The 25143-nt window shown below is 38.3% G+C and overlaps 1 protein-coding gene across 7 annotated transcripts in view; it reads right to left on the reverse strand.

Annotated features, from left to right (window-relative positions):
* Nucleotides 1-401: 401 nt before the first annotated feature.
* The window catches only part of CDCA2 (cell division cycle associated 2), a 52844-nt gene continuing 28102 nt past the window's right edge, over nt 402-25143 (reverse strand). For 5 of the 7 annotated variants that reach the window (XM_033429781.2, XM_049710893.1, XM_049710892.1 and 2 more), the window contains 5 exons: nt 22163-22241; nt 21139-21227; nt 19694-19831; nt 8099-8270; nt 402-5059 (listed from right to left, as the gene is read on the reverse strand). In XM_033429781.2, coding sequence (XP_033285672.1) covers nt 3855-5059; nt 8099-8270; nt 19694-19831; nt 21139-21227; nt 22163-22241 — 1683 coding nt within the window. In that variant the 3' untranslated portion in view covers nt 402-3854. Of the gene's footprint in view, nt 5060-8098; nt 8271-17245; nt 17310-19693; nt 19832-21138; nt 21228-22162; nt 22242-25143 lie in introns of those variants that run through there. The other 2 variants (XM_033429779.2, XM_033429782.2) reach the window with 2 other exon arrangements.

Genomic DNA, 25143 nt, shown 5'->3' on the forward strand with positions numbered 1-25143 from the left:
CAAGACAACAATATCAACAAAAGGAAACATAGGCAAGAGGTTTAAATGGACGCTTCAATAAAGAGGATATAAGAATGGCAAATAAGCACAGGAAAACAAAGATGTTCAACATCATTCGTCATTAGGGAAATAACACACCAAAATCACATTGAGATACCACTGCACACCTACTAGAATGCCTACGAGGAACAAGGCCTTGACAACACCTTGTGATGATGAAATCGTGGAGCAACTGAAACAATATGCTGCAGGTGAGGATGCAAACGGGTGCAGCTGCTATGGAAAAGCTTGGCAGTTTCTTAGAAACTGAAACAGACCCCAGCCATACGTCCCAGGAATCCCACTTCTAGGTATTTACCCAAGATAAAGGAAAACATGTGTCTATAAAAAAGATCCATATGTGAATGTTTATAGCAGCTTTATTTATAATAGCCAGAAAATAGAAACAACCCAAATATCCATCAATTGGTGAATGGATAAACTGTTGATACATCCATAAAATGGAATACTACTTAGCAACAAACAGGAACCGATCACTTATACAACACGGATGAACCTCAAAAGCATTATGCGAAGTTTAAAAAGGCAGACACAAAAGGATACCCACTGTATGGTTCCATTTATATGACATTCTGGAAAAGGCAAGACTATAAGGATAGAACTCAGATGAGTGATTGTGAGGGGCTGGGGTTGGGGGAGAGGGACTGACTGCAAAGAGGCAGGACGAAACTTCTTTCCGGGTGATGAGGATGTTCTACTCCTTGACTGGGGGCGGGGGTGTCATGGTTACATTCAAACTGCTAGGCTTAAAAGGGTAAACTTTACTGTAGGTGAATGACACCTCAATAAACCTGACTTTAAAAAGGAAAAGGAAAACAACAGCTCTTTCAATACAAAGCACAAATCAGGCATTATTAAGTATTTCCTCCTTGTTATGCCAGGTCTACAGCTGAAGTCTGGGTGTTGGGGGGTGGAGGCATTCAGTGAGAGAAAATGGAAGCAACGTGTTTGCCAGGTCAGATCCAGAGAAAAGAACCGAATAACCACTTAATTTTAATTTCAAGGAATTTATCTTACATCGTCACGCAGGCCCAGTGGGGCATAATTTTCAATTACAAAAAACTGGAGGCAACTAGCATCCATCAGTAGGGAGATGGCTAACTACATCATAGATATCCAAATTATATCATTCTATGCAGGGGTTAAAAAGACTGCAATGGCACCAGGGCTCCCCAAAATGGTATTATGTTGAATAAAATTTTTAACTTGCAAAATGGAACATAGAGCGATCCCATTAGAAAACAACAAAACCTATGTTTACACAGGCAAAGGGTCTGGAAGAGGTTTGCCTGCTGTTACTGGTGTTGACACCTAGAAAGGTGGGGAGAGAAAGGTGTAGCTGCAGGATGCTTGCATTCGGTGGGGGGAAGACACTTTTTCATTATGCACAGTTCTCTACTTTTTTCAGTAGACACATAGGACTTTTGTAATAAAAATGAGTGAAAATAAAAGTTAAGGGGAAGCACGCGTAGCGACAGTGAAGCGCTGCCCTGGTTTAAGGTAGTGCACACAGGATGAGAACTTCAGATGTCATGCTGCCATCTTCTGGAACAAGCAAGAATCTATGGGAGCAGGAAAAGATAAAAGTAGAAGCCATTCTAAGGCAAAATGTCAAGGGTTACTGCGGTAGAAAAGATAAGGCAAATTTTTGATTTAGCCATTAATGAAAAGAAACAGTTAAAAACACACAAGCCTGATGACATACAGGAATCATTAACTTTTCACAAATTTTATGATACAAATGAGATGGTGGATAAAACTACCTCCAAGTTGTTTTGATTTCTCAAGACTTCTTTTTAGGAAAACAGCCCATTTGTTATTTACAGATAGCAACAAAATATTCATAGTGAAATATTTTAAAACGAATAGAACTTGTAAAGTGTTTATCTTTCTAACTGCAGATACTTGAAAATGAGAACAATTTTACCTTGGAAAAACCAAGCCAAACAAAATCACAACCAAAAAAAATCACAGACCAAAACGTCTCCTTCATCCTCACTAGCACTTTTTGGGAAATAAAACAAAGCACGTGAAATTCTGAAAATTCAAATACCATTGAGATCATATATCATACAGTAAAAATGGTAGAAAATAACAGTAATTTTAACCTTCCTATGAACAAACAACAAAAAATTTTTAAAAAACAAAACCCTCTAATATTGTATGTTTCTGAAAGTTTTTTTTTTTTTTTTTTTAATGACCAAAACCAAAAAGCTTCATAAGAAGTTTTTTTTTTTTTGGTTTGTTTTCAGTGGTAGACATTTGCCAACCGTACCAAACTATAAATGGGGGGAAAAGCCCATAAATAATTTACGTGTAAAGATAAAAGAATTTTTGAAACAATCCACCCTTTAGCAGGAGAAATTGGGGATCACTTTGAGTGTTAATGTAAAATACATTAGTCTTTAGCAGCAGGAGTTCCAGACCTATTGGTGCCAAGAAGGTAACAAATAGTCTCTATCTAAGGCAGGGGAAATGGGCGCCCAGCAGGAGCTTTCTTCCCTGTTGTGTTATTTATAGAGAGCCCTATTTGTTAACATGTTTCTGCTATCACAGGAGTAGGAGAGTTTAATGATTTAAAGGATTTCAAAGACAATTGTTTAATGATACAATGATTTACTTGCATTCACAAATTCTAAAAATATAGCAATTTGGATTTTCAAACTGCTGTCACCAAAACTGTGATAGGATATACTGCTGAAGCTTAACTGGACAAACCAAAACAAGTACTAGCTCTTGGTATGGTGAAATAAAAAGTCAGAAAGGCTGGAAAATGCCATGCTAAAAAAGAAATCAGCAACCTACCACCATGCTTCATGTTAGTAAACCAATTTGTTAGGGTCTTTTAAGTGAGTTTCTGGATGTTTTTTTTTAATGGAAAACCATGAATTCAATCCCAAATTACCTGTGACTAATCTGAATGATCTGGGAGATGAGTCTTCAACTAGACTGCTTATATTTTCACCAAAAACCAAACCCCTACTTCCTACCCCACAAAGCATACAAGAGTGTTGTGTGAAGGTCAAAATGCTTTCATGTTAGTTATTTCTAAATTATGTATTCACTTTATAATGACAGATTTGCAATATTCTGGTTATTGAAAGAATTTTCCAAAATCCCATGTTTAAGATTTGATTTTAATCTATTAAAATAAAATTTTTATTTGAGACAAAGTATATTATTAAAGCTTCTCTTAACTTTAACCCCAAAGGGAAAAAACCAAATTTTATCATTTCCATCTTTCCTACTTGTTAAAATTTTTAACCCGTTTTTTGGGGGCAATCTTTTAAAATAAAAACATACCTCACCCCACTTTCTTTAACAGTTTCAACCTTATATTACCTTCAATTTTCATAAAGTTACATTAATTCTAACAATTTGTTAAAGACCAAAACAAAACACTCTTCTCATCCAGATATAACAAGTCAATTCTAAAAGATGCTTTTTTTACAACAGAAACTCTAAACCTTCAGTGATAAATATGTACTAACATGAAATAAAACTTAAGAGACATGCTGTTAGGTCTAAAAGCAATCCTTTTTAACAGAATACCAATAAAGCTTTTATCATTTGTGGGGAGAACATGTTTAAAACAACGCTTTCAGTTTGAAAGATGGAGAAATTCACTTATTTCTACTTAAAAGTAGGTTCTACTCAAATAATTTTATTTGAAACGTTTAAAACACTGAGGTTGAACAAAGGATGGGAACTTGGATGAAAGAATCTTTCAGGCATGAATGGTTGGTTACCTTCTCTCTTGCCAAAACGTTCTGCAGGGAATGTCAGTTACTGCTTTAGTTCTCTGATATGTCCGATTCTCCCGACGTCACTTGGAGAGCTTCCTTCTGGTTGAGAAAGGTGGTTCTTTTGTAGCCTCTCGACTGGGTGGTGTTTTTAGGATCTGCAAGTGTAGATGTACAAAAGCTCTTCCGTCTCCTCCCAGGTAAACTGGCAGCAGCAGCAGCAAAGCCCTCACTGTTTTCTTTACCTGGTGTGGAGGGCAGCACACAAGGTTTTTGCCTGGAGGACCCGTTCTCAAATCTTCTGCTGTCAAATGTACCTATTGTTCTCCTCTTGGTTCTTTGGGAAATGCCGGAAGCGGGAGGCAATGGAAGGGAAATCCACACAAGCCCTTCACTTTCCAAACCTTTTTGTAGCCTTGTGCTGCGTCTTACTTTGGTTTCACTCTTTGTTCTCTGAAAGGTTTGCTCAATGGAGTCAGACAAATCTTTATACAGTTGGGAATTTTCTAAACTAATTTCTACAGAGCTGCTCACACTGTAGGAAGCTTTGGGATTCTCGATTTTTTCCAAATGTAAACTTTGCCCATCAGAACAAGCCATGGACTGTCTTCTGTATTTCCTTTCTCTATAACTCACACCACGACTACTTGCTATGGAGTTTCTTCCCAAATCCTCACCTTGACTTTGACTTTCTTTCAAGTGGTCAATTAAGACATCTTCTGAACAATCACATTCTTTTTGTGAGTCGGGCATTAAATGCTTGGTCTGCAGTTTTCCTTCTGGAACGACTAAAAAGTCATCCTGGTTTTCACATTTGATGTTTATATCTTCTGAGATTTTAAAGATTTGAAAAAGGTTTTCCATATTTTGACCAGCAGCAGTAAGTTCTTGGGACTGCATGGTAAAATCAGGTTTTGGATTGTCTGATACAATGGGTGTTTCAGTCACAGAAGAACAAGAAATATGGCTGTTTTCATTCTCAGTCTCAGTTTTTAGTTCGTTTTCACTTTCCAACTTAATTGCTGCTTTTGGAATATTTTTGTTTTCATTAATTTCTATAGTACTTGTATTTGAACCTTGCTCAAAAGTAGCATTAATAAGTGATGAAGAACCTTTCATGTCAGAGCTGCAGAATTCAGACACATCGTATTTATTAAAGCCTCGAACCATCTGCCAATCCTCTGGGTTCTGGGGCAAAATATTATTTCTCTTCGGAAGCTTCACTTCTTCAAGTTCCTCATTTGAGTTGAAATCATCTATGGGCATGTAAATAAGTTTAAATCGAATTAAAAAGTAACAGTGAAAATAAACTTTCGCAAATCAAACAGGTGTCAAATTGTATTCTGTGTGTCAAGCTTTCAAAGAAATCGCCAAGACCTACAAATGCTACCCTGTACTTGTCCCCATCTGTCATTGTTCTTTCTCTTTCAGTTCTTCCTCACCCCACAGGTTAAGAAAATATGTACTTAATGCATGAATTAATAAAGCATATAACCTGAGACCATGGAAATGAGAACTGTATCTGAAATTGCTTCCTCTATTCTAATGTGCTTCCCATTCTACAAGGTCAATTAGCATGAGGCAGACACACTTCCTATCTCCCAAAAAATGAATTACTGAAAATCGGCAACATCATGCTTCTGAAACTTTTCCATCAATGTTCCCCCTTGAAATAGAAGAGAGAAAACTTGGAATTCTGGGGAATTTGAGGACTTAGCTAAAAAGGTACTTCTGAAGACACTCAAGTCTTATGCCCAGTGTTTAAAAAATTAACATTAAACTGCACCAAACTCTCAAATAGAGCTCTGGTTGTTTCAATATGCTAGAAATCTCTCCCTTTCCCTGCCAATCTCTGAATATAATTCACCCTTCAGGAAGACACGCCATGTGGGCCCTGCCATGTGTTTCTGGCACACGGTGTCACATCACAGGTGAAAAACACATCATCAAGGTTTTAAAGTCACATAACACAGCCTAAGTGAATCTAGGCTTTATGAGTTCTAAATCTCAGTACTATTAGAAGCCATCTCTCTGATTATCTCACATAATAAAGTTTTTAATTGGTCAGTCAAAGGAGTATAAAAATGTTTTAAACAAAATAAAAACTGAAAGATAGGGCTTCCCTGGTGGCGCAGCTGTTGAGAGTCCACCTGCCGATGCAGGGGACACGGGTTCGTGCCCCAGTCCAGGAAGATCCCACATGCTGCGGAGCGGCTGGGCCCATGAGCCATGGCCGCTGAGCCTGCGTGTCCGGAGCCTGTGCTCCGCAATGGGAGAGACCACAACAGTGAGAGGCCCGCGTACCGCAAAAAAAAAAAAAAATAATTAAAAAAATAAAAAAATAAAGACTATTTAAAAAAAAAAACTGAAAGATAAAACATAAGCTGAGCCAAAAATCTACAAAAAACGTTTCAGTGTGAAAAGGTATATATACATCCGGGATTTGGGTACTTACAATCATGTCACAGAAAGCTAGAGATTAACATAGGGCAGGGGGCCCTTGGTAGCAACCAACCAATATGTCAACTGGGCTCTTTATACAACTTTAAAAATTGATATTCGTGTATTTTTCATGAAATTAACATACTAGAAAAGGAAGGTAGGGGAAAGGGATGGAGGGAGGAAGAGAGAAATAGAGAGGAAAGAAGGGAGAAAGAGAGAGAATGGCTTTAGACCCTCATAGCAGATGAAACCATTGGTTACTGATAAAAAGTGTTTCATGTATTTTTAAAAAGAAATTCTCTAATAAGACGCAAGATGTAAAATATACACTAGCAGTCATTGTTCAAGTATCTTTGGAAAAAAGGAAACTGTTAGGAACTACAGATATAACGAAAATAAGTCTCAAGGGAAAGGCAACTTGCAGGGGAGGGAGGTGGACAGATCGTTATAAACCAGGTGGTAAAGGTATAAGGTGAACAAAGAGTTTTCCTGGAAAGGCAGCCAGCATGACTAAATCCTAAAGGCTAAGCAGCATCAGGCCAGATTTAAAAGAGGTGGGGTGGCCGACGTCCTGTCCCACGATGTAGCACAGAAAGAGGCTAGGGCAGGACAGCTCCACCTCTGCTGGAGCCCCGGGGCCGGAGGAATATGTCTATGTGGGGTGGCCGTGTGTTTGTTTAAACTTTTGGGCGTTCCTGAAATAACAAGTAGGCAGAGGCCAAGAGTCTATAATGGCATGTACCATATTCGTCCTCGAATCTATGATAGATCCTACGTGCTATGCTGCAAATGGGACGCAGGCTATAAATATGTGGTGATTGACAAAGGCAGCTATCTTAAGAATGATTACATACAAAATTCACACACGAAATGAACACATACTCCAGCTTTTCAGCATGATTTAGTCAATTTAAACTCAAGCATTACCAACCAGATGCAACTCCAATCCAATTTTTGTCTAATCAGGATACCAACAGACTTAATCTTCCTTTTAAACAAAATTTTCCAAGTAATCAAGTTCAATTTATAAATGTTATTTCTAGAAGATGCTTAGCAGTGCCAACTCTACTGAAACATCAGAGGGCAAGGTTTTTTCGTTTTATTTTATTTATTTATTTATTTAAATGTTGAGCCTTCTTTTAATTTATTTATTTTTCTTTTCTTTTTCTTTTTGTTGGGTCTTTGTTTCTGTGCAAGGGCTTTCTCTAGTTGTGGCAAGAGGGGGCCATTCTTCATCACGGTGCGCGGGCCTCTCACTGTCGTGGCCTCTCTTGTTGCGGAGCACAGGCTCCAGACACGCAGGCTCAGTAGTTGTGGCTCACGGGCCTAGTTGCTCCGCGGCATGTGGGATCTTCCCAGACCAGGGCTCGAACCCGTGTCCCCTGCATTAGCAGGCAAATTCTCAACCACTGTGCCACTAGGGAAGCCCTTAATTTTTATTCTTAATCCATAGAAGATATACCTATTACTGAGCCACCACCTTGTTGACTTTTAGTGATGGATTACAACACCAAACAATTCATTTTACTTTACCAAAACACTTTAAAAAGCAAAAAGAAACAGGGTGAAAGGAAATTCTTTCCCCTAAAATTATATGTAATATTTTGTGCCTGAGTTTTTCTGGGGGGAGGATCCAGAGTGTCCAACAGGTTCTGAAAAGGGTCTAGGTGAAAGTTACAAACGACAGCTTCTTTAACTTAAAATTCTTGTGGGAATAGGAGGGAAAGTTGCTATTTTAATTTTATGTACTCTTTACACAATGAATGGGAAGAAGGGAAAAAAGAGAGTGAAATAGCAACAAAGAGGGAGGAGAGAAGAGATACAATATCGACAACAGGAAAAGGCCAGGCTACCTGAACACATCCTCCAGATGCTTGGAACCAGCGGCGTCTCAGATGCCTCAGGCAGCTCAGGAATAGGGCTCAGGAGTGGCTTCTTAGACGCAATGTCTCTTTCCCCATATAAAGACTTCTGAACACTTTTTTTCTTTCCCTTTGCTTTCTTCCTTCTGCAACTTTTTAAAACCTGAGAAAATGTATTAAAACACTGTAATTGAGAAAGATGTAGCTCCATGTACAATGTTGACTCAAACTAATTTTTACAAAAAAAACTTAAAGACTAGTTATTCCATTCAAAATTGTAGGAATCTCAGTCAGGGCTAAAGGGCTAGGTAGCTTACACAAAGTCAAATAAAATATGAAACAGAACTCAATTTACAAATTGTAGAGTAATGGCCTATATTTCCACAAAGCATTTGCCAAAGTAAGTTCTGGGTAAGTGAAAAATAGGTGAGATGTTGTAGAACTGGACAGACTTAAGACATGAGGAATTTGTAACTAGGATGTGGTTACGATGACTCAGGATTAACCTAGAATGAGTTATCTATTGGAAACTAGGGGAGACTGTTTTCTGTTCCTAGATCTGGATGAAGAAACCACAGGTGTGTACATAAAATTTGAAGATAACCCAAAGCTGCTTCAAACAACAGGTGATCTAATCAAGATGAAAATGACTAGGTCAAAATAAGATAGAGTTTAATAAGCACAAGTAGAAGATGAGGGACAGAGGTTTGGTAATAACTGATGGAAAACATAGGTTTCTATAAAAATTAAAACTGTTTTAATAACATCTGGAATGCAGTATTCAATTCAATTCTGACTGCATGTCAGTAACTGAGCACTCATGTTCTATGTTAAAAAAAAGTTTCATATGGAGAAGTCTTGAGGGAAACTCAAACACTGTATTGAAATAATAGGTTGTTATGAGCAAAAATGAAATATATTCAACGTCATAATATTGGAAAGAACCAGATTTTAGGTCAACATAAGGAACACACTGTTAACAATTACAGCTTCTGGAAAATGGCATCCATTCAAAGATTTACTGAGAAACTGCTATGTGCAGGTAATAATTTGCTAGGTATGAGATATAAAAACAAACAGGAAGTGGTCTTTAGGGAACTCTTGGTCTAATTTTAATACATACAGACCAGGACAGGCTCTACACAGATTGAGAACACGGAGACCTGGCCTACGGGAGGTTTTCAAGACAGGCTCCACAGGAAATGGAATGTCTAGGCCAAGTCTTCCAACAAGTGAGAACTGTTTTGGTTGAGGATGACAGTGGCACAGAAGGGCTTTTCAAAGGAAAGAGAATGGCATACGGAACAGGTCCGAGGGAGGTGGCACAGAGCAAAGGGGGAACTGCAGTTAGCTGTGCATGGTCAGTGAACCCACAGAGAAGTGGCAGAAGAGGCCAACAAAGCAAGCAGGGCCCTGCTCTGCAGTAAGTATGAGCCTGACAGCCACGAGGGTTCACCACATGGTGATTTAGAGAGTGATATCTGAGTTTGCATTTAAGAAAGATCGTTTGGGTGACAGCACAGAAACTAATGGTGTGGAAGATATTCAAGAGCACAGAAGTGGCACAAAACTGTAAGTTCCTTGAGATATTTATAGATATCCTGCAAAAACAAAACAAGAAAAAACATTCCATGGAAAAATAATTTTAGAACTGTACAAGATAAATGTTCCTCTTAGTGATTTACAATATACACTTAACGTTAAATCCTCTAAGAAGTCCTCGGTATAAATAACCTCTATATATGTTAGAAAAATGCTGGGCTAAATATTTTTCCACGAAACATTTTTTTCAGGGAACATCTGTTGACTTCCAAGAAACAGTTGGGAAAATAACAGCATGGACAATGTAAATGGAAGCAAAGAGAAAAATCTTGACTTGGGCTCCACAGATGAACTGCAAGAGAGAAACATTTGGCTTCGTGTTAGTCACCTTCGGTTCAAATCCTGACCCTGCCACTTTACGGCTTTATAATCTTAGGCAAGTTACCTCACCTCTCTGTACCTCATTCTTCTCATCTGCAAAATGGGAACCACAAAAGCACATACCACAGAAAGTTGTGGTGAGTATTAAATATGTTAATATATGTGAAATGGGTAGTATGGCTTGATTGATGGTAAGGACTACGTGTTAGCTATTCTTTTTCTTTTAAATTCCTTCTTACTATTTTGAGTATTGATATGGAGAAAAATATTTTTAATACTAAATTATGCTTAGTATTACTGTGTGACCCAGGCCCTAGTAGGTTGGTTAATATACTATGATCAATGTCATCAGGTTATAACCTCCAGAACAGTTTCTGATTCATAGCTCAGGTAAATACCCTTTTAGCAGGATTTTGGAAACCTCTGTTTACCTTAACTGCAAAAGCACCTGCAACAGCACCTGGCACTTAGTGGCTTCTCAACAAACATACGTGAACAAATGAATGAATGATTGTAAAAAAAAAAGGTACAAACTTCATAAAATTTGCTAACCATTATGAAAGACTAATATTATTTTTTTCATGGTCATGGGCCAGGAGGACACCACCCAAAAAGAAAAAAGATGAAAGCACCTGTGGTCTGTCATGAAAATATATCTAGCAACGCTTCTTATCCACGAGAAGGTTGCATCTGCAAAGGCTAGAACCTTATCAACCTTATTGGAGTAAAATTTGAATTTACTCCAATACAAAAAGCCTTGCTGAGACTGTAATAAACAAGAGAAGCCATGTGTGATTGGAATCCTCGGGGAGCCCCGTGATCTAGAAATAATGAGACTGGTTTATGACTTGGAGGAGACAAAGGACAACTGAAGATATTATACCTAAAAGGTTTCTATTTACTCCCAAATCACCAGTATTTCTTCTCATACAGTGGAGGAGGTCATGCAACAGAAGTAAATGCTTACTTCTCGTGTTATTTTCACAATTAAGTCAAACTGTTTTCTGAGAGTAGCTTTAAAATTATTTAAAAATAATTAATGTACATGGCAACACATCAAACTGAACAGGAAAGCTTCTGGTGAAAAGCAAACATTTCCCTGTCCCTGCCATTCACTTATTTAATGGTCCATTTTTAGTTCTTGTGGCTGGCTCCATCTCTCTAAATAAGGGGCTGAGATTGCTGTATTTTTTTTTAATATATATATATATACTTATTTATTTATTTTTGGCTGCATTGGGTCTTCGTTGCTGCGTGTGGACTTTTTCTAGCTGCGGCGAGCGGGGTCTACTCTTCGTTGCGGTGCACGGGCTTCTCACTGCATTGGCTTCTCTTGTTGTGGAGCACGGGCTCTAGGCACACCGGCTTCAGTAGTTGTGGCTCACGGGCTCTAGAGTGCAGGCTCAGTAGTTGTGGTGCACGGGCTCAGCTGCTCCGCAGCATGTGGGATCTTCCCAGACCAGGGCTCGAACCCGTGTCCCCTGCATTGGCAGGTGGATTCCCAACCAATGCGTCACCAGGGAAGCCCCAGATTGCTGTATTTTTAATGTTTAATAACAGAAAATTTCCAACACCCCAAAAATAGAATAGTATCTTGAACCCCACATACCCAACAATTAGCTCTTATAATTACTAACACATGGAAATCATGATTCATATATAAGCCCCTTCCCTCAGATTATTTTAAAGCAAATCCCAGACATTACATCATCTCATCTAAAGATCCTACAGTATCTCTAAGAGATAAGGACTTCTTTTTTTTTTCCACCAAAAAAGTGAAACATTTTATTACCTGGCATTGTATTTTTTTTTATTATTTTTTTTTTTGCTGTACGCGGGCCTCTCACTGTTGTGGCCTCTCCCATTGTGGAGCACAGGCTCCGGACGCGCAGGCTCAGTGGCCATGGCTCACGGGCCTAGCTGCTCCGTGACATGTGGGATCTTCCCAGACCGGGGCACGAACCCGTGTCCCCTGCATCAGCAGGCGGACTCTCAACCATTGCGCCACCAGGGAAGCCCTGCCATTGTATTTTATTGTTGATTTTTTTCCTCTTTTACAATGGAGTTTTATTTCTTTTCCAGCTTTGAGATATAATTGACATATGTAAGTTTAAGGTATACAAGGTAATGACTTGAGATAGATAGATATATAGTGAAATGATTACTTTTTTCTTTTTATAACAATGACAAATACTAGTCAGCAATAAAAGGAACTACTGATACACACAAATCTGGACAAATCTCCAGAGAATGCTGCTGAGTGAAAAAAGCCAGTCCCAAAAGGTTACACAGTGTGTGATTCCACTTACAAAATATTCTTGAAATGACAAAATGAAAGAAATGGAGAACAGATTAGTGGTTGCCACGGGTTAAGGTGGGGGTTGACAGTGGGAAGTGGACACAGCTGCAGACCAGAAGAGATCTTTGCAGCGCTGGAAATGTCCTGCATCTCGACTGTATTTTAATATTGTACTACTGTGATACTGTATAATGGTTTTACAAGATGTCACCATTGTGGGGAGCTGGGCAAAGGGTGTCTGGGATCTTTCTAATTCTTCTTGCGATAGAATGCATCTCGAAAACACAATATCAAAATAAAAATTTAGATGCAAAAACAATGATAGGCAGTTTTCCCTAATATTTCCTCAGAGTTCAAACTTCTCTAATTTGTCCCTAATTGTCTTTTTACAATTGTTCAAGTCAGGATCCCAACAAGGTCTCCACACATGCCACTTGGTTGATGGATTTCCTTTGATCTATGGCTCTTTTTTTCCCCCTTGTTATTTGGTGAATGTTCTGAGGCATTTATCCTGTAGTAGCTGAGAAGCTCTGGATTTGGGCAACTGCAATCATGTGTGTTTTTATGTTCCTCCACCCCCTGGTATTTCCTATCCACTGGTCATTAGATCCAGGCTTGATTCTATTCAGCTTTCATGCTTGTTGGAAAGACCATCTCATGGAAGATTATCGAGGTCCTCACTGCACCAGGAGGCTCATATTCTCTCCTTGTGTGGTGTTATGAATGGCCAGTGCTCTCAAGTGTCCAGTCCCATCCATCCATTACCTTTGGCTCCCCCACTGGCTTCTACCTAACATCCAACAGCTTTTGTGAACAGGTCTTTTTGATTAGTGAAAATTCTTCGATAAAGAATCTTCCCTTATCAGTTATTTGTTTACTTGAAATAGAGCTCAAATTTTATTTTCCACTTTCCAAGAAAAACAAAAACCCTGAAAATAAAAGAGTTGATGCCCTAGACAGTTTCTAAGGTGGCCTTTAAGTTTTGCTGTTAGTTTTTAATTATGAGGAAATTGGTTTTTCATATTTGATGCCAGTGTTTTAATCCATTGCAATCGTTATCTCTGATGGTCACACTGTCCTATCTTTGGTCAGCGGAAGCCCCTTTGGAATGATTTTGTGTCCTTTAACGTGGCTTCCTTGCTCGCACACTGGTCCAGACCTGGGCTCATTTTCTACTTTTGCCGTTGTAAATCTGAAAGCAGCCATTTCACTAAGGTAACGCTGATCCCTTTTAGTTGAAATGGTAGAGATGGTAACATAGGTACAAAGGATGCTCAGTGCTTCTATGCCTTACCAACAGACAGAGCTAGAAAATTATTTTAAATGGGTAAAAGCACGTGTTCGTGATATTTCCAATTCAAATTTAGCCTAACAAGGTTTTGAATTTGATTTCAATTTTATCTTGTCTCTAGTGAAGAGTCTTGATTCCTAATGACAGTAAAAATCATCCCCACAAAACCCTGCTTACTTGATTCATTCTAGATTGAATTCTTCTATCAGTGAGTATTTCATAACTGTTTACACTTTTTGTGCAGTTATTTTTGTCCTTAGGATACATCCCATTTGGACTTTTCAAACTTCTGATTTGAAAAAACTCTATGAGGTTAAGCCACCGACTTGATATAGTTACATGTTTCATTTTGTTTTCAATTTTTTTAAATTGAGCTATAATGGTTCCATAGTCACGCAGAACATTTACACAGTTCCAAGTCAAAAGTAAAAAACACATTCAAGGAAATCTAGCCTTCATTCCTTCCTGTTCCCTCCTCTGTCTCTTCTCCTGACAGGTAACCAGTTTATTTTGTCTTTGGCCTATTCTCCCCCTTTTTTTGTAGTGTTTAAGATTATATATATGTGTATTGATATATACATTTTTTTTTTTTTTCTGCGGTACGCGGGCCCTCTGGTTGCGGAGCACAGGCTCCGGACGCGCAGGCTCAGTGGCCATGGCTCACGGGCCCAGCCGCTCCGCGGCATGTGGGATCTTCCCGGACCGGGGCACGAACCCGTGTCCCCTGCATCGGCAGGCGGACTCTCAACCACTGCGCCACCAGGGAAGCCCGATATATACCTTTTTTTAAATGCTCCCTACTTCCTTAGATAAAAGGTAACATATGAGTTTGCCATATTAGCTGCCATAACAAAACACCAGAGGCTGGGTGGCTTAAACAATATTAATTTATCTTCTCACAATTCTGGAGGCAGTAAGTCCAAGATGGAGGTGCTGACAGGACTGGCCTCCCCTGAGGCCTCTCCCATGCGCATACAGATGGCCACTCTCCTGCTGCCTCTTCTCCCTGTCTGTGCCCCCCCAGGCATCACCCTTTGTGTCCAAATTTCCTCTTATAAGGACACCAATCAGATTGGATTGGGGCTAGGAACCACCTAAGGGCCTCATTTATTAACCTAATCACCTCTGAGGAGGCCCTATCTCCAAACACAGTCACATTCTGAGATACTGGGGTGTCGGCTCCAACGCATGCCTTCTGGGAACACAATTTATCCCACACCAGGTAGCTTACAACTTGTTTTTTTTCACTTAACAGTAAATACATCCTAGCATCACTGCATAGCGGTTTGGATCGTTTCTCTGCTATTTTCTACATCTACAAAAGACTCATTTTGTGACCACACCAGTTTATTCAACCAGTCTCGTGGACATCTGATGGACATTTGGTTTGTTAATCTTTTGCATTACAGTGTTGCAATAACTAACTTTGTACATACGCCTTTTTGTATTTTTGTCATTAGATCTTTGTGACAGATTCCTAGAAATGGAATTGCTGGGTCAAAGGGTAAATGAAAATATTTAATTTGGCTTGATATTGCCAAATTGCCCTCCACAGAGATTCACACTACCAGAAAATGTACAAGCGTGCCTATCTCTCCCCAGCCTCACCAGCAAAGTATGCTGTCAAACTTCTGGATTTTTGCTAATCAAAAATGGTAAGAAACGGTATCTCAATGCATGTTAGACTCGCAGTTCTCTTATGATGAGCGAGTCTGAACATGTTTTCCATGTTTAAGGGCCCTTCCAATTTTGTGAACAAAAATCTCTTGGAGATTTTGATACGAATTACAAAAACTTTTTTCCAAGTTTGTCCTTTGTCTTTTAAATTTTCTTACGGAGCTTTTCCCCCATGCACGCTCCATGCTGTTTGGGTCAAATGGAGCAAAATCTACCAATCTTTGACCTCACTGTTTCTGGTTTTTGAGTCATATTTTGTAAACTTTTTCCATTTCTAGGTTATAAAGGAATTCATGCTTATGAATTCTACTGCTACTTCCAAGTTAGCAATTTTATTTTCAAAACTTTTCCAGCTTTATTAAGGTATGATTGACAAATAAAAATTGTATTTATTTAGATTTCACATGACTTAAGGTGCACATGATTTAATATATGTATACATTATAAAATGATTATCACAGTCAAGTTAATAAACACATCCATCACCTCACATAGTGACTATTTGTGTGTGTGTGTGTGTGTGTGTGTGTGGTGAGAACACTTAAGATCTCTCTCTCAGCACATTTCAGCCTACGATACAGTACAGATCTCTGCTGCCTCCTTACCATAAACCATGAGGCTATCACTTACTTAAACTAAACCTTCCTCTTCCCTATGTTAGTTTTGCTTCTTCTCTTGGTTACCTTTGAATTTACATTTCTATTTCTTTTTAAGAACTTAAAAAAAGTATATCTTGAACCCCTAATTTGCAAGATGATAATTTTAAAAACAGCCATAGTGCTTACAGGACAGAGCTCTGATTCCTTCTCTTTCCTCTGGCGCCTCCTGTACATGATTCCTAATACTACAAAATATCCTTTTCCTTACACCCCATTGTTGCTTGAAATCACACTTACTAAAGTTTGCTTCATATTCGCTCCAAAACTCTTGCATTCAGACTTTTCTTTGGAATGGTATAGAATGACCTTTCTTTTTCTCCCGTTTTTTTTTAAAAAAATTAATTAATTAATTAATTAGGCTGTGTCGGGTCTTAGCTGCAGCACGTGGGATCTTCACTGCCGCGTGCAGGATCTTTAGTTGCGGTATTCAAACTCTTAGTTGCAGCACGTGGGATCTAGTTCCCTGAGCAGGGATCGAACCCGGGCCCCCTGCACTGGGAGCATGGAGTCTTAGCCACTGGACCACCAGGGAAGCCCCTCTTTTTCTTCTCATATGGCACATCTTCCATTTGCTCAATCATAGGTCTTTTTGTTTTTCCCTCCAGAGACCTCCTCCCTGGAGCACCCTTCTCTTGCTCAAATTTGGCCTGATTGCTCTTCTAGGCTGACTGAACAGCTATAATCAGAGATTTCTACGGCACTCCTCTCCTGTGCTATTAGACCCACTGTGTCCTGGATTCTCAAGCTTACTTCCTCATTTTGCTAGAGTGTATCTCCCTCCAGTAATATTAAAAAACAAAAAAACCAAAAAACACATCTCTTGAGTGTCTTTCACAGTAATTGAATTTGGCTGGATACAGAATATTGCGCTTAAATTAAGTTTCTTTCAAAGCTTTAAATGTCCTGTTGAATTCTCTTTCAGTGTTCAGACTGCTGTCACACTTGATACCACTCCGATCCTTGTTTCCTGGTAGGAAAAGTCCACTGTTCTCATTATCCTTATTGTTCAGTTTCACACTGACATGTCGAAGTTGTGGTCTTTTCTCTTGGTTCTAGGAATTCAGTAGGACCTTTTAACTTGAAGACTCTTTTCTTCAGCTCTGGGAAACGCTCCCTTTTATTCTGATAACTTCCTTCCATTCCATTTTCTCATTCTGAGATTCCAACGAAGTCTCCTAGATTGGTCTTCCATGTCTGTTCTTACTAGTCTATCATTCTCTTGTCCTCCCTTAACTTTCCTTAACTTTATTCTCTAGTCCAACTACCAAGTTTTATATATTTTTACAAACCTTTCTTTCTCTGCTCCTTTTTCATAGCATCCCCCGCTTCTTAGTTTTCTGCAGATAATATTTTCTGAAATATGAATATATCAGAATATTTACTTTCACGGAGTTTCTTTCCATTTTCTGAATAACCTTTCTCTCTGGGGGTCAGTTTTTCAAACTTACTAACATTGGTCTTTGATGCTCTTGGTTCTACTCAGTTATCTGACTCTTACTTAAGAAGATACTGGCTAAACTGGTAATGGGTTTCCTCTGCTTTCCAGCTCAGCCTCTTTCTTGCATGGGAATTCTACCAGGAACTCTGTGCAACACAGGGCAGGGCAGATGGAGAGGGTCAACCGCAGGCTTTGCTTTAGGGAAACGAGCTGGCTGTCCAGACTGTGGGAACTTCCAAATGCCAGAATGAGAACATTCAGGTGACAACCCCTGTTCTGAACTTCAGGATGGGAGAGGGAGTGCGGGGCAAACCGGCGCAAATTGTTTCACATACAGGACTTCAATTAATCCGTTTCCACTACCACTTCTCACTCTCAGCACCACTGGACCTGCCAATACTGGGCCCAGAGTTCCTCGGGATTCCCATAAGCAGGCTGGCTCTCCCTCCCCCCCAGCACATTCTGGGCTGTAAACCTTTCCCCCTCTTTTATCTGTCAACCCGCTCCCATCTGCTTGTCTTCCAGAAATTCACTGAAGGCTGTTGTCGGTTGCTGAATACCCCTCCTCACCCCCTTCCTCTTCTCATCGCTATTCCAAGCCTATTCCTTCTATTACATCAATTATTTTGGCTCAGTGGGGTCCTGGGAGGGGTTGGGGCAAAACTTAATGGTCAACCCTTCTTGAACTTTCTGGCTATTAGTTTCATGTGAAGAAGTAGGTGGACCTTCTTTGTAACAGTGTTTTGTAGAGAGCAGGAAGGAACCCAGTCTCTAATGCCATGATCTAAGACGTATGCATATTTTCAACTGATGTGTATTTTTTTTCAGCAAGAGGATCTTTCAAAGGAGTGTGTGACCTAAAGAAGAAACTGAACCAGGACAACATCCGGTTTCTTCTGGCTCTGCCGACTTGGGGATGTTTGTGCAGTGTTTAAACCAAGTGAGGCAACACTTTTTGGTTCATGAATCAGGAGGGAAATTTGCTGTTTTGGGTGTGTGTGTGCTGGGGTGAAATGGGTAAGTTTGGTTTTGGAAATGTTGAGTTTTGAGATGTTTGCAGGGTGGTCTAAGAAAAGATGCCTAGTAGGTAGTTGAACCTATGTTAACAGATGGGAAAGATTTGGGAGTCGTCAACCGTGCTGCGTATGAAACCACCCAGAAAATAAAGCCATTTCGAAAGACAAAGAGTAGAACTCTGGGTAACATAAACATTTAGGAATGGGCAGAAGAAAACAAATCTTTAACAGAGACCACATAGGACAATTCTCAGTTATGTCAAATGCTGTGAACAAGACCTCTAAGGATGCACTGGATTTTAGTCACTAGGTTATTAAATGCCTTGGAAAAATAATGAAAGTGAAGTGGCAAACTGGTGGCAAAAGAGGCCTGACTTCTAATAGTATCTGAAACAGTGACTCTGTAGCAGCCTCTGTGGGTCTCTCCAGCAACAGTGTTGGATGGGAAAGGGGATAATGGTGCATTAATCCAGGGTGGGAGCAGAATGAAAGGGATGAAGACCCAAGATAATGGACAAGAGTGTTGAAAACAGCTGAAGACAGCTTAGGATGAATAAGGAAACACAGGAAGTTAAAGGATCTCTGAAAGCTGAAGAGTTAATACTAGAAGAGGCATGAGTAAGATGGCATGAGAACACTGGATGGATAGGAGGCTGGGGTCGGAGAGTGGGGGGACATATAAATGTGTATTATTAAAACTGGGAAGGTCTTGGATACCAACAAGCTGTAGGGTATGGCAGGGGACGGTCCAGCTCAGTGAAGCGGAGGGCAACACCAGGACCTGGGTCAAGGTGCTAGATCTGCTATCCACAAAGAGGCGGTGGCGTCACGAGCCGGCACAGGCCTCTGAGTGTGGAGGAAGACAGAGCTAGTTTCTAAATTCTTCCTGCAATACGGGGAGAACATCCAACCCGCCACTGGCAGTAGCAAAGTCATACAAGAGGCAGATGGCACTTGCATCCCTAAGAAATCAGAGGATTCCCCAAAGAGGGTGAGGTTAGATTAGATCAGATTCGAAGATAAGAATCAATTCCACATTTGAGTGCCCATGATTCCCTGTGCTGGGTGTATGTAACCCAATGAAGAAAATGCAAAAATGGCCCTCGGGTAATTCATAATTGAGTATATAATCTCTTATGGCCCTTTCGATTCTACAATAAGATGATTTTAATACTCTTGGTCCAAGGCCAACTAGGAAAAATTTTGTTTCTGGGTTTTCCTAACCATACAACAAAGAAATGCACCACTTCTACTCTTTATTACATCTTTAAACACACACTCACCTGATTCTTTCTAGGAAGTGCTCTGTCTGCGCGATTGCTTTCTTGAGACTTCCTCCTATTAATTTTCTTTTCTTTATAAGGCTGAGCTTCTGTATTAAATAAGTTGCAAACACTCTCTTCTGAAAAACTGATCAACTGCTATAAAGAAAATTAAAAGCAGGGCTACCATAAAACAGTCAGTTACATTTTCATGAGTGTCTCTCACATTTCTTTTCCCTTCCCTGCGGATTCTACCATTTTACATCCCATTTCCGCTTAATTCACAAATTCCATTAGAAGTATTTTAACCAAGTCACATTCAAAAGAGGGAAATAGTAATTTCTGATTTCTGATCAAACTTTGACCCAGAAGCATATGCACTCTGTCCTACTATTTTATGGAAGAGAAAAAAACAACTTAAGAATCGTTGTTTTAGGTGCAAACTATTATATATAGGATGGATAAACAACAAGGTCCTACTGTATAGCACAGGCAACTATATTCAATATCCTGAGATCAAACATAATGGAAAAGAATATGAAAAAAATATACATATGTATAACTGAATCACTTTGCTGCACATTGTAAATCAACTATAGTTCAATAAAATTTTTGAAAATAAAAAATAAAAAAGAATCACTGTCTTATTCATTCATCAAATATTTACTGAACATCTACAATGTAGCACCTAACTACTGATGGGTTATAGGGGGAAAAATCATGAACCGTCAGATTATCTAAGTTTGACTTCTGGGTTTACCATCAACAGTATCAGTGAAAAAAATATCAGTATGCTATATGTTTATGCACTGTGATGCTATAGATAAAAATCCAAGTTCATCTAATTTAATAAAATCGCAAAAGACATGCATTCGATGGGAGTTATGCTCACACTGAAAACAACTGAAGGTAGTTTTTGAAAAAGTTATATTTATGGCACTTTCTGACTGTTAATACATGTGACTCTGGAGAACAAATGTATGGACATCAAGGGGGGAAAGCCGGTGGGTGGTGGTGGAGGGGGTTGGGATGAATTGGGAGATTGGGATTGACATATATACACTAATATGTATAAAATAGATAACTAATAAGAACCTGCTGTATAAAAAAATTAAATTAAATTTAAAAATTAAAAAAAAAACATGCAACTCTTCTCCACTTTGCACTTGGATATAACTCATAAAACCACACAGATCCCAAATAAACTTTCTAAACAGACTACCTTCCACATGAACACACACTCTGAAAGCACCTCGTTTATTGTATTTTTCTTCTAACAGAATTAATTAAAATCAAATCAGGAAAACAGCATTATCCTGGCTTACATGATAGGTAGGATATGGTATTAGTTCTTAACACATTGATTAAACCAAGATTTAACTGATAAAGCATTTGATCATGAAAACAGAGAAAAATCTAGTGCAAGATTTAAAAACAGATACATTGTGCCAAATACAAACACTTACACTTCTTCTGTTAGAGGTCCGCGTTGTTCTACCAACTTTACAGGAGGCTATTTTCTCGTGGTTATTTGAAGAGGCAAAGGTATCAGTGCCTGATGAGCAAGACACAGCAAAATTAGGGTAGCTAACAAAAGCTGTAAGATCCATCATCTATTGGACACACTGGATGCTCTTTTGGATACCAATTTTGCTTTTAGTATCCTACCATATCTGAACATATTACCAGGAGAAATAAATTTTGAGATTTCAAAAACATTTTTAAAAACATGAAAATACTTTAATTTCACAAAGTTCAAAAAATTTTAATTTGGTCACTTTGAACGGTATAAATAAAAGGCAGTATAACCTGTCAAAGAGCATAAGCTTTGGAAGATGACAGGCTGTACTTCCAATTTAGCTCTAACTTAACACTCCATGTCTTGGATTCTGTGCTAATGAGCTTGGTTTGTGTCCTAGAGCCAACAAGATGTGTTGGTGATCCATTAAAGGATTTCGACCAGGGGAGAGACGTGAATAATGGTTCCATTGCAAGTGCTTTGCCCGTGACATTTGCTGGCCAAGTCCTGGTTTGTCAGGAAAGCACAGAGAGATCTTTGTTGCCTTGTCATGATCATAAAAAAAACTAGAGACCTCAGAAAGTACATATGCACAAAATGCCATGTTGATGTTGATGAACAATTTTGTGTAATCAAAAATGACGCTTAGGATTCATATCATTTCAATTGTGCAACCTGAAAAGGAGCCTACTGTCAATCCTTAAGTGTTGAGAGGGCAACTCCACTACTTGCAGTGACTTGAAAAATGCGGCTACCCATCAGAGGAAGTTAAATGTGGGTGATTATAAAGTATGGACTTGGGATGGAAAGGGATGGATAAGAGACTTCTTGTAAGCTTTTCTACACGATTTGAGTTTTTGAAAAATCAAGTACGATCATAATAAAAATAAAAATTTTAAAATAAGGTGATTTTCATATATACACATATTTAAAATGACATTTATGATTTTTAGATAAGCCAAAGTTACTACCTGAAAGAGTCTCAGAGATTGAAGACTTACTAAGAGGACTGAGACCTGCAAATGATACCTGAAGAGGTTCTATGTTTTCCTAAACAAAGAAAAAAGTAGAAATTAGATATCTTTAAATCCAGTGGACATAGAAATAATGTGCCCATAAGAAAATAATACGTACTTATTTTTGTAGGAGGAACTGTAATAAGCATAAAGATGGGAAATAAAAGATTAACCAAAAAAAGAGCAAAAACAAGATACTGGATAGAAAAATAAATGTTTTATAATATTTACCAATCGTATTTAAGGAAACCATGCTTACTAACTACAACCCACCAAAATAACAATTAAAAATATAATAATAATTTTTAAAAAGTGAAAGTAGTCATGATGATCCACTAATAAGTTACTTTTTGGCTTATTTAAAATCCCATATCCTAACGCCAGTAAAGTAAGAAAATTCATTAATAAACACAACCAAACATTACAGTATTATTCAGGAGACCTTAAGGGTAAATATAAATGCAGATGTCAAATCTTTTCTTTCCCCCAGCCAGTATAATGGTAGCTGTTAATTTTTCATAGATAAGATCTGTCAGGTTGAAAAAATTATTTTTTCTCACCAATTTGCTCAGAGTTTTTAATCTGAAATGAATGCTGGATTTTGTCAGATGCTTTTTCTCCATCTGCTGAGATGACCATAGAGTTTTTCTGTTTTACCCTGTTAATATGGTGAACTCTGCAGACTGGCTTTCAAATAAACCAACCTTGCATTTTGGGGGTAAAATCTCACTTGGTCATAATGTATTTATTCTCTTTTTAGTTAGTATGTTAGTACGTTTGTGAGGATACTGGACTGTAGTTTTCTTCTCTCATAATGTCTGATTATGGTATCAGGCTACTGCTGACATTGATGAGTTGGGAAGCATTCCCAACTCAATTTGTTTGGAAGAATGTATGCAGAATTAGTATTGTATCTTCCTTAAATGTTTGGTAGAATTCATTAGTAAAATCATCTGCACATGCAGTTTTCTTTGTGAGAAGGTTACAATTTAAATTTCCTTAGTTGATATAGAGCTAACGAGACCACCTATTTCTTCTTGAGTGAGATTGATAGCTTGTGTCTTTCAAGGAATGTAGCTTAAGTTGTTGAATTTATTGGCATAAAATAAAGTTGTTCATAATATTCTTTTATGATCCTTTTAGTATTATTAAGATATGTAATTATGTCACCTCCCTTATTCCTTATATTGCTAATGAGTATCCTCTCCTTTTGTCCTGAACAGTCTGATTAGAAGTTTACTATTATTTTCTGCAGCAAAACCTTCTGATTTCAATGATTTGTCTCTATTGTTTTTCTGTTTTCTATTTCATTGATTTCTACACTTATCTTTATTACTTCCTTTCCTCTTCTTAGTTTGGTTTCAATTTGCTTTTCTTTTTCTAGTTTCTTAAAGTGGAAGCTGAGATCATTAATTGGAGACCTCTATTATTTTCAAATACAGGCATTAATTTTTAGAAATTTTCCTCTAAGCACTGCTTTACCTGCATCCCACACATCTTTTGTTACTTTATAGTGGCTTAGGGTTTACAGCACACATCTTTTAACTTATTCCACTTTGTTTATAGCCTAAGAACCCCTCCCAACCTTTATGCCATGTTAATTTGGTTGTATATTTTACTTACCTAGGTTATAAACCAAACAAAATATTGTTGTTACTCTTGCTTTGAATAATTATCCTTTATGGAGACTAATTAAAAAGAAGTCTGTTACATTTGCCCACATACTTAGCATTTTCAGTGCTCTTCATTCCTCTGTGTAGACGCAGATTTTCCTGCAGAACTATTTTCCTTCTGACTAAAGGGCTTCCTTTTCAACACTTCGTCTAATGCCAACCTGTTATGGTAATGAATTATTTCAACTTTTGTTATGTCTGAAAAAGCCTTTATTTCCACCTTTTCTTTTGAAAGATGGTCTCACTAGATAGAGAATTCTAGTTTGACAGGTTATTTTTGGTTTTTTGCTCCAAGTAGTTAAATACATCTTTAAAAGATGTTGCTGCACTGCCTTCTGGCTCGCTCGCATAGTTTCCAACCAGAAATCTGCTGCCTCTTATATTTGTTCTTCTTATGTCACATGTCTTTTTCTCTCTGGCTCCTTTTAGGCCATTCATTGTTGATTTTAAGCTTTGTGTATTTTTCTTTATGTTTCTTGTGCTGGGAATATGTTGAACTTTAGGATCAGTGGGTTAATAATTCTATCAAATTTGGACATTTTTCAGCCATTATTTTGCAAATATTTTTTTCCTGTTCCTTCCAATCTCTCCTCTCCTTTGGGAACCCTAATTACAAGCACTTTATACCACCTGAAGTTGTCCCAGATCACGAATTGTCTGCTCATTCTTGTTCAGTCTTTTTCCTGTGTGTCATTGAGAATAATTTCTATCGCTACATCTTCGAATTCACTAATCTTTTCTCTTGCAGTCTCTAATACGCTATTAATCTCATCCAACATATTTTTATTCCTGGAGATTATAATGTACAGAGTTTGATTTGGGTCTTTTCTTTATCTTCCATGTTCTTAAGAAGCTCAATCCTTTCTCACATTCTTGAACATATACGAAATATAGTTAAAATAACTCTTTCAATGTCTCTCTAGAAATTCTATCATATGTGTCATTTCTGGGTCTATTTCTATTGACTGATTTTTCTCTTCATTATGGGGCATCTTTTCCTACACAAGTATTAATTTTTAATTGAATGCCAGACATTTTGAGTTTAACATTATTTGTTGCTAGATTGTTTTGTTTTGGTTTGGTGGGAAGGATAAAACCATTTTATTGAGGGCCTTCAGAGGAGGGTTGAAGGGCTGGGAGGACAATGAGATCTGATGCCTTGGCCTCCCTGGGATCTCCCCACCTTCACAGCTGCCAAAAGCTGTTTTGATATTCTTGAGGTTCATTATGCAACGCAGTTACATGGGTATAAGTTAGATCCTT

Source organism: Orcinus orca, chromosome 6 (assembly GCF_937001465.1).
Source record: "Orcinus orca chromosome 6, mOrcOrc1.1, whole genome shotgun sequence".
NCBI lineage: Eukaryota > Metazoa > Chordata > Mammalia > Artiodactyla > Delphinidae > Orcinus > Orcinus orca.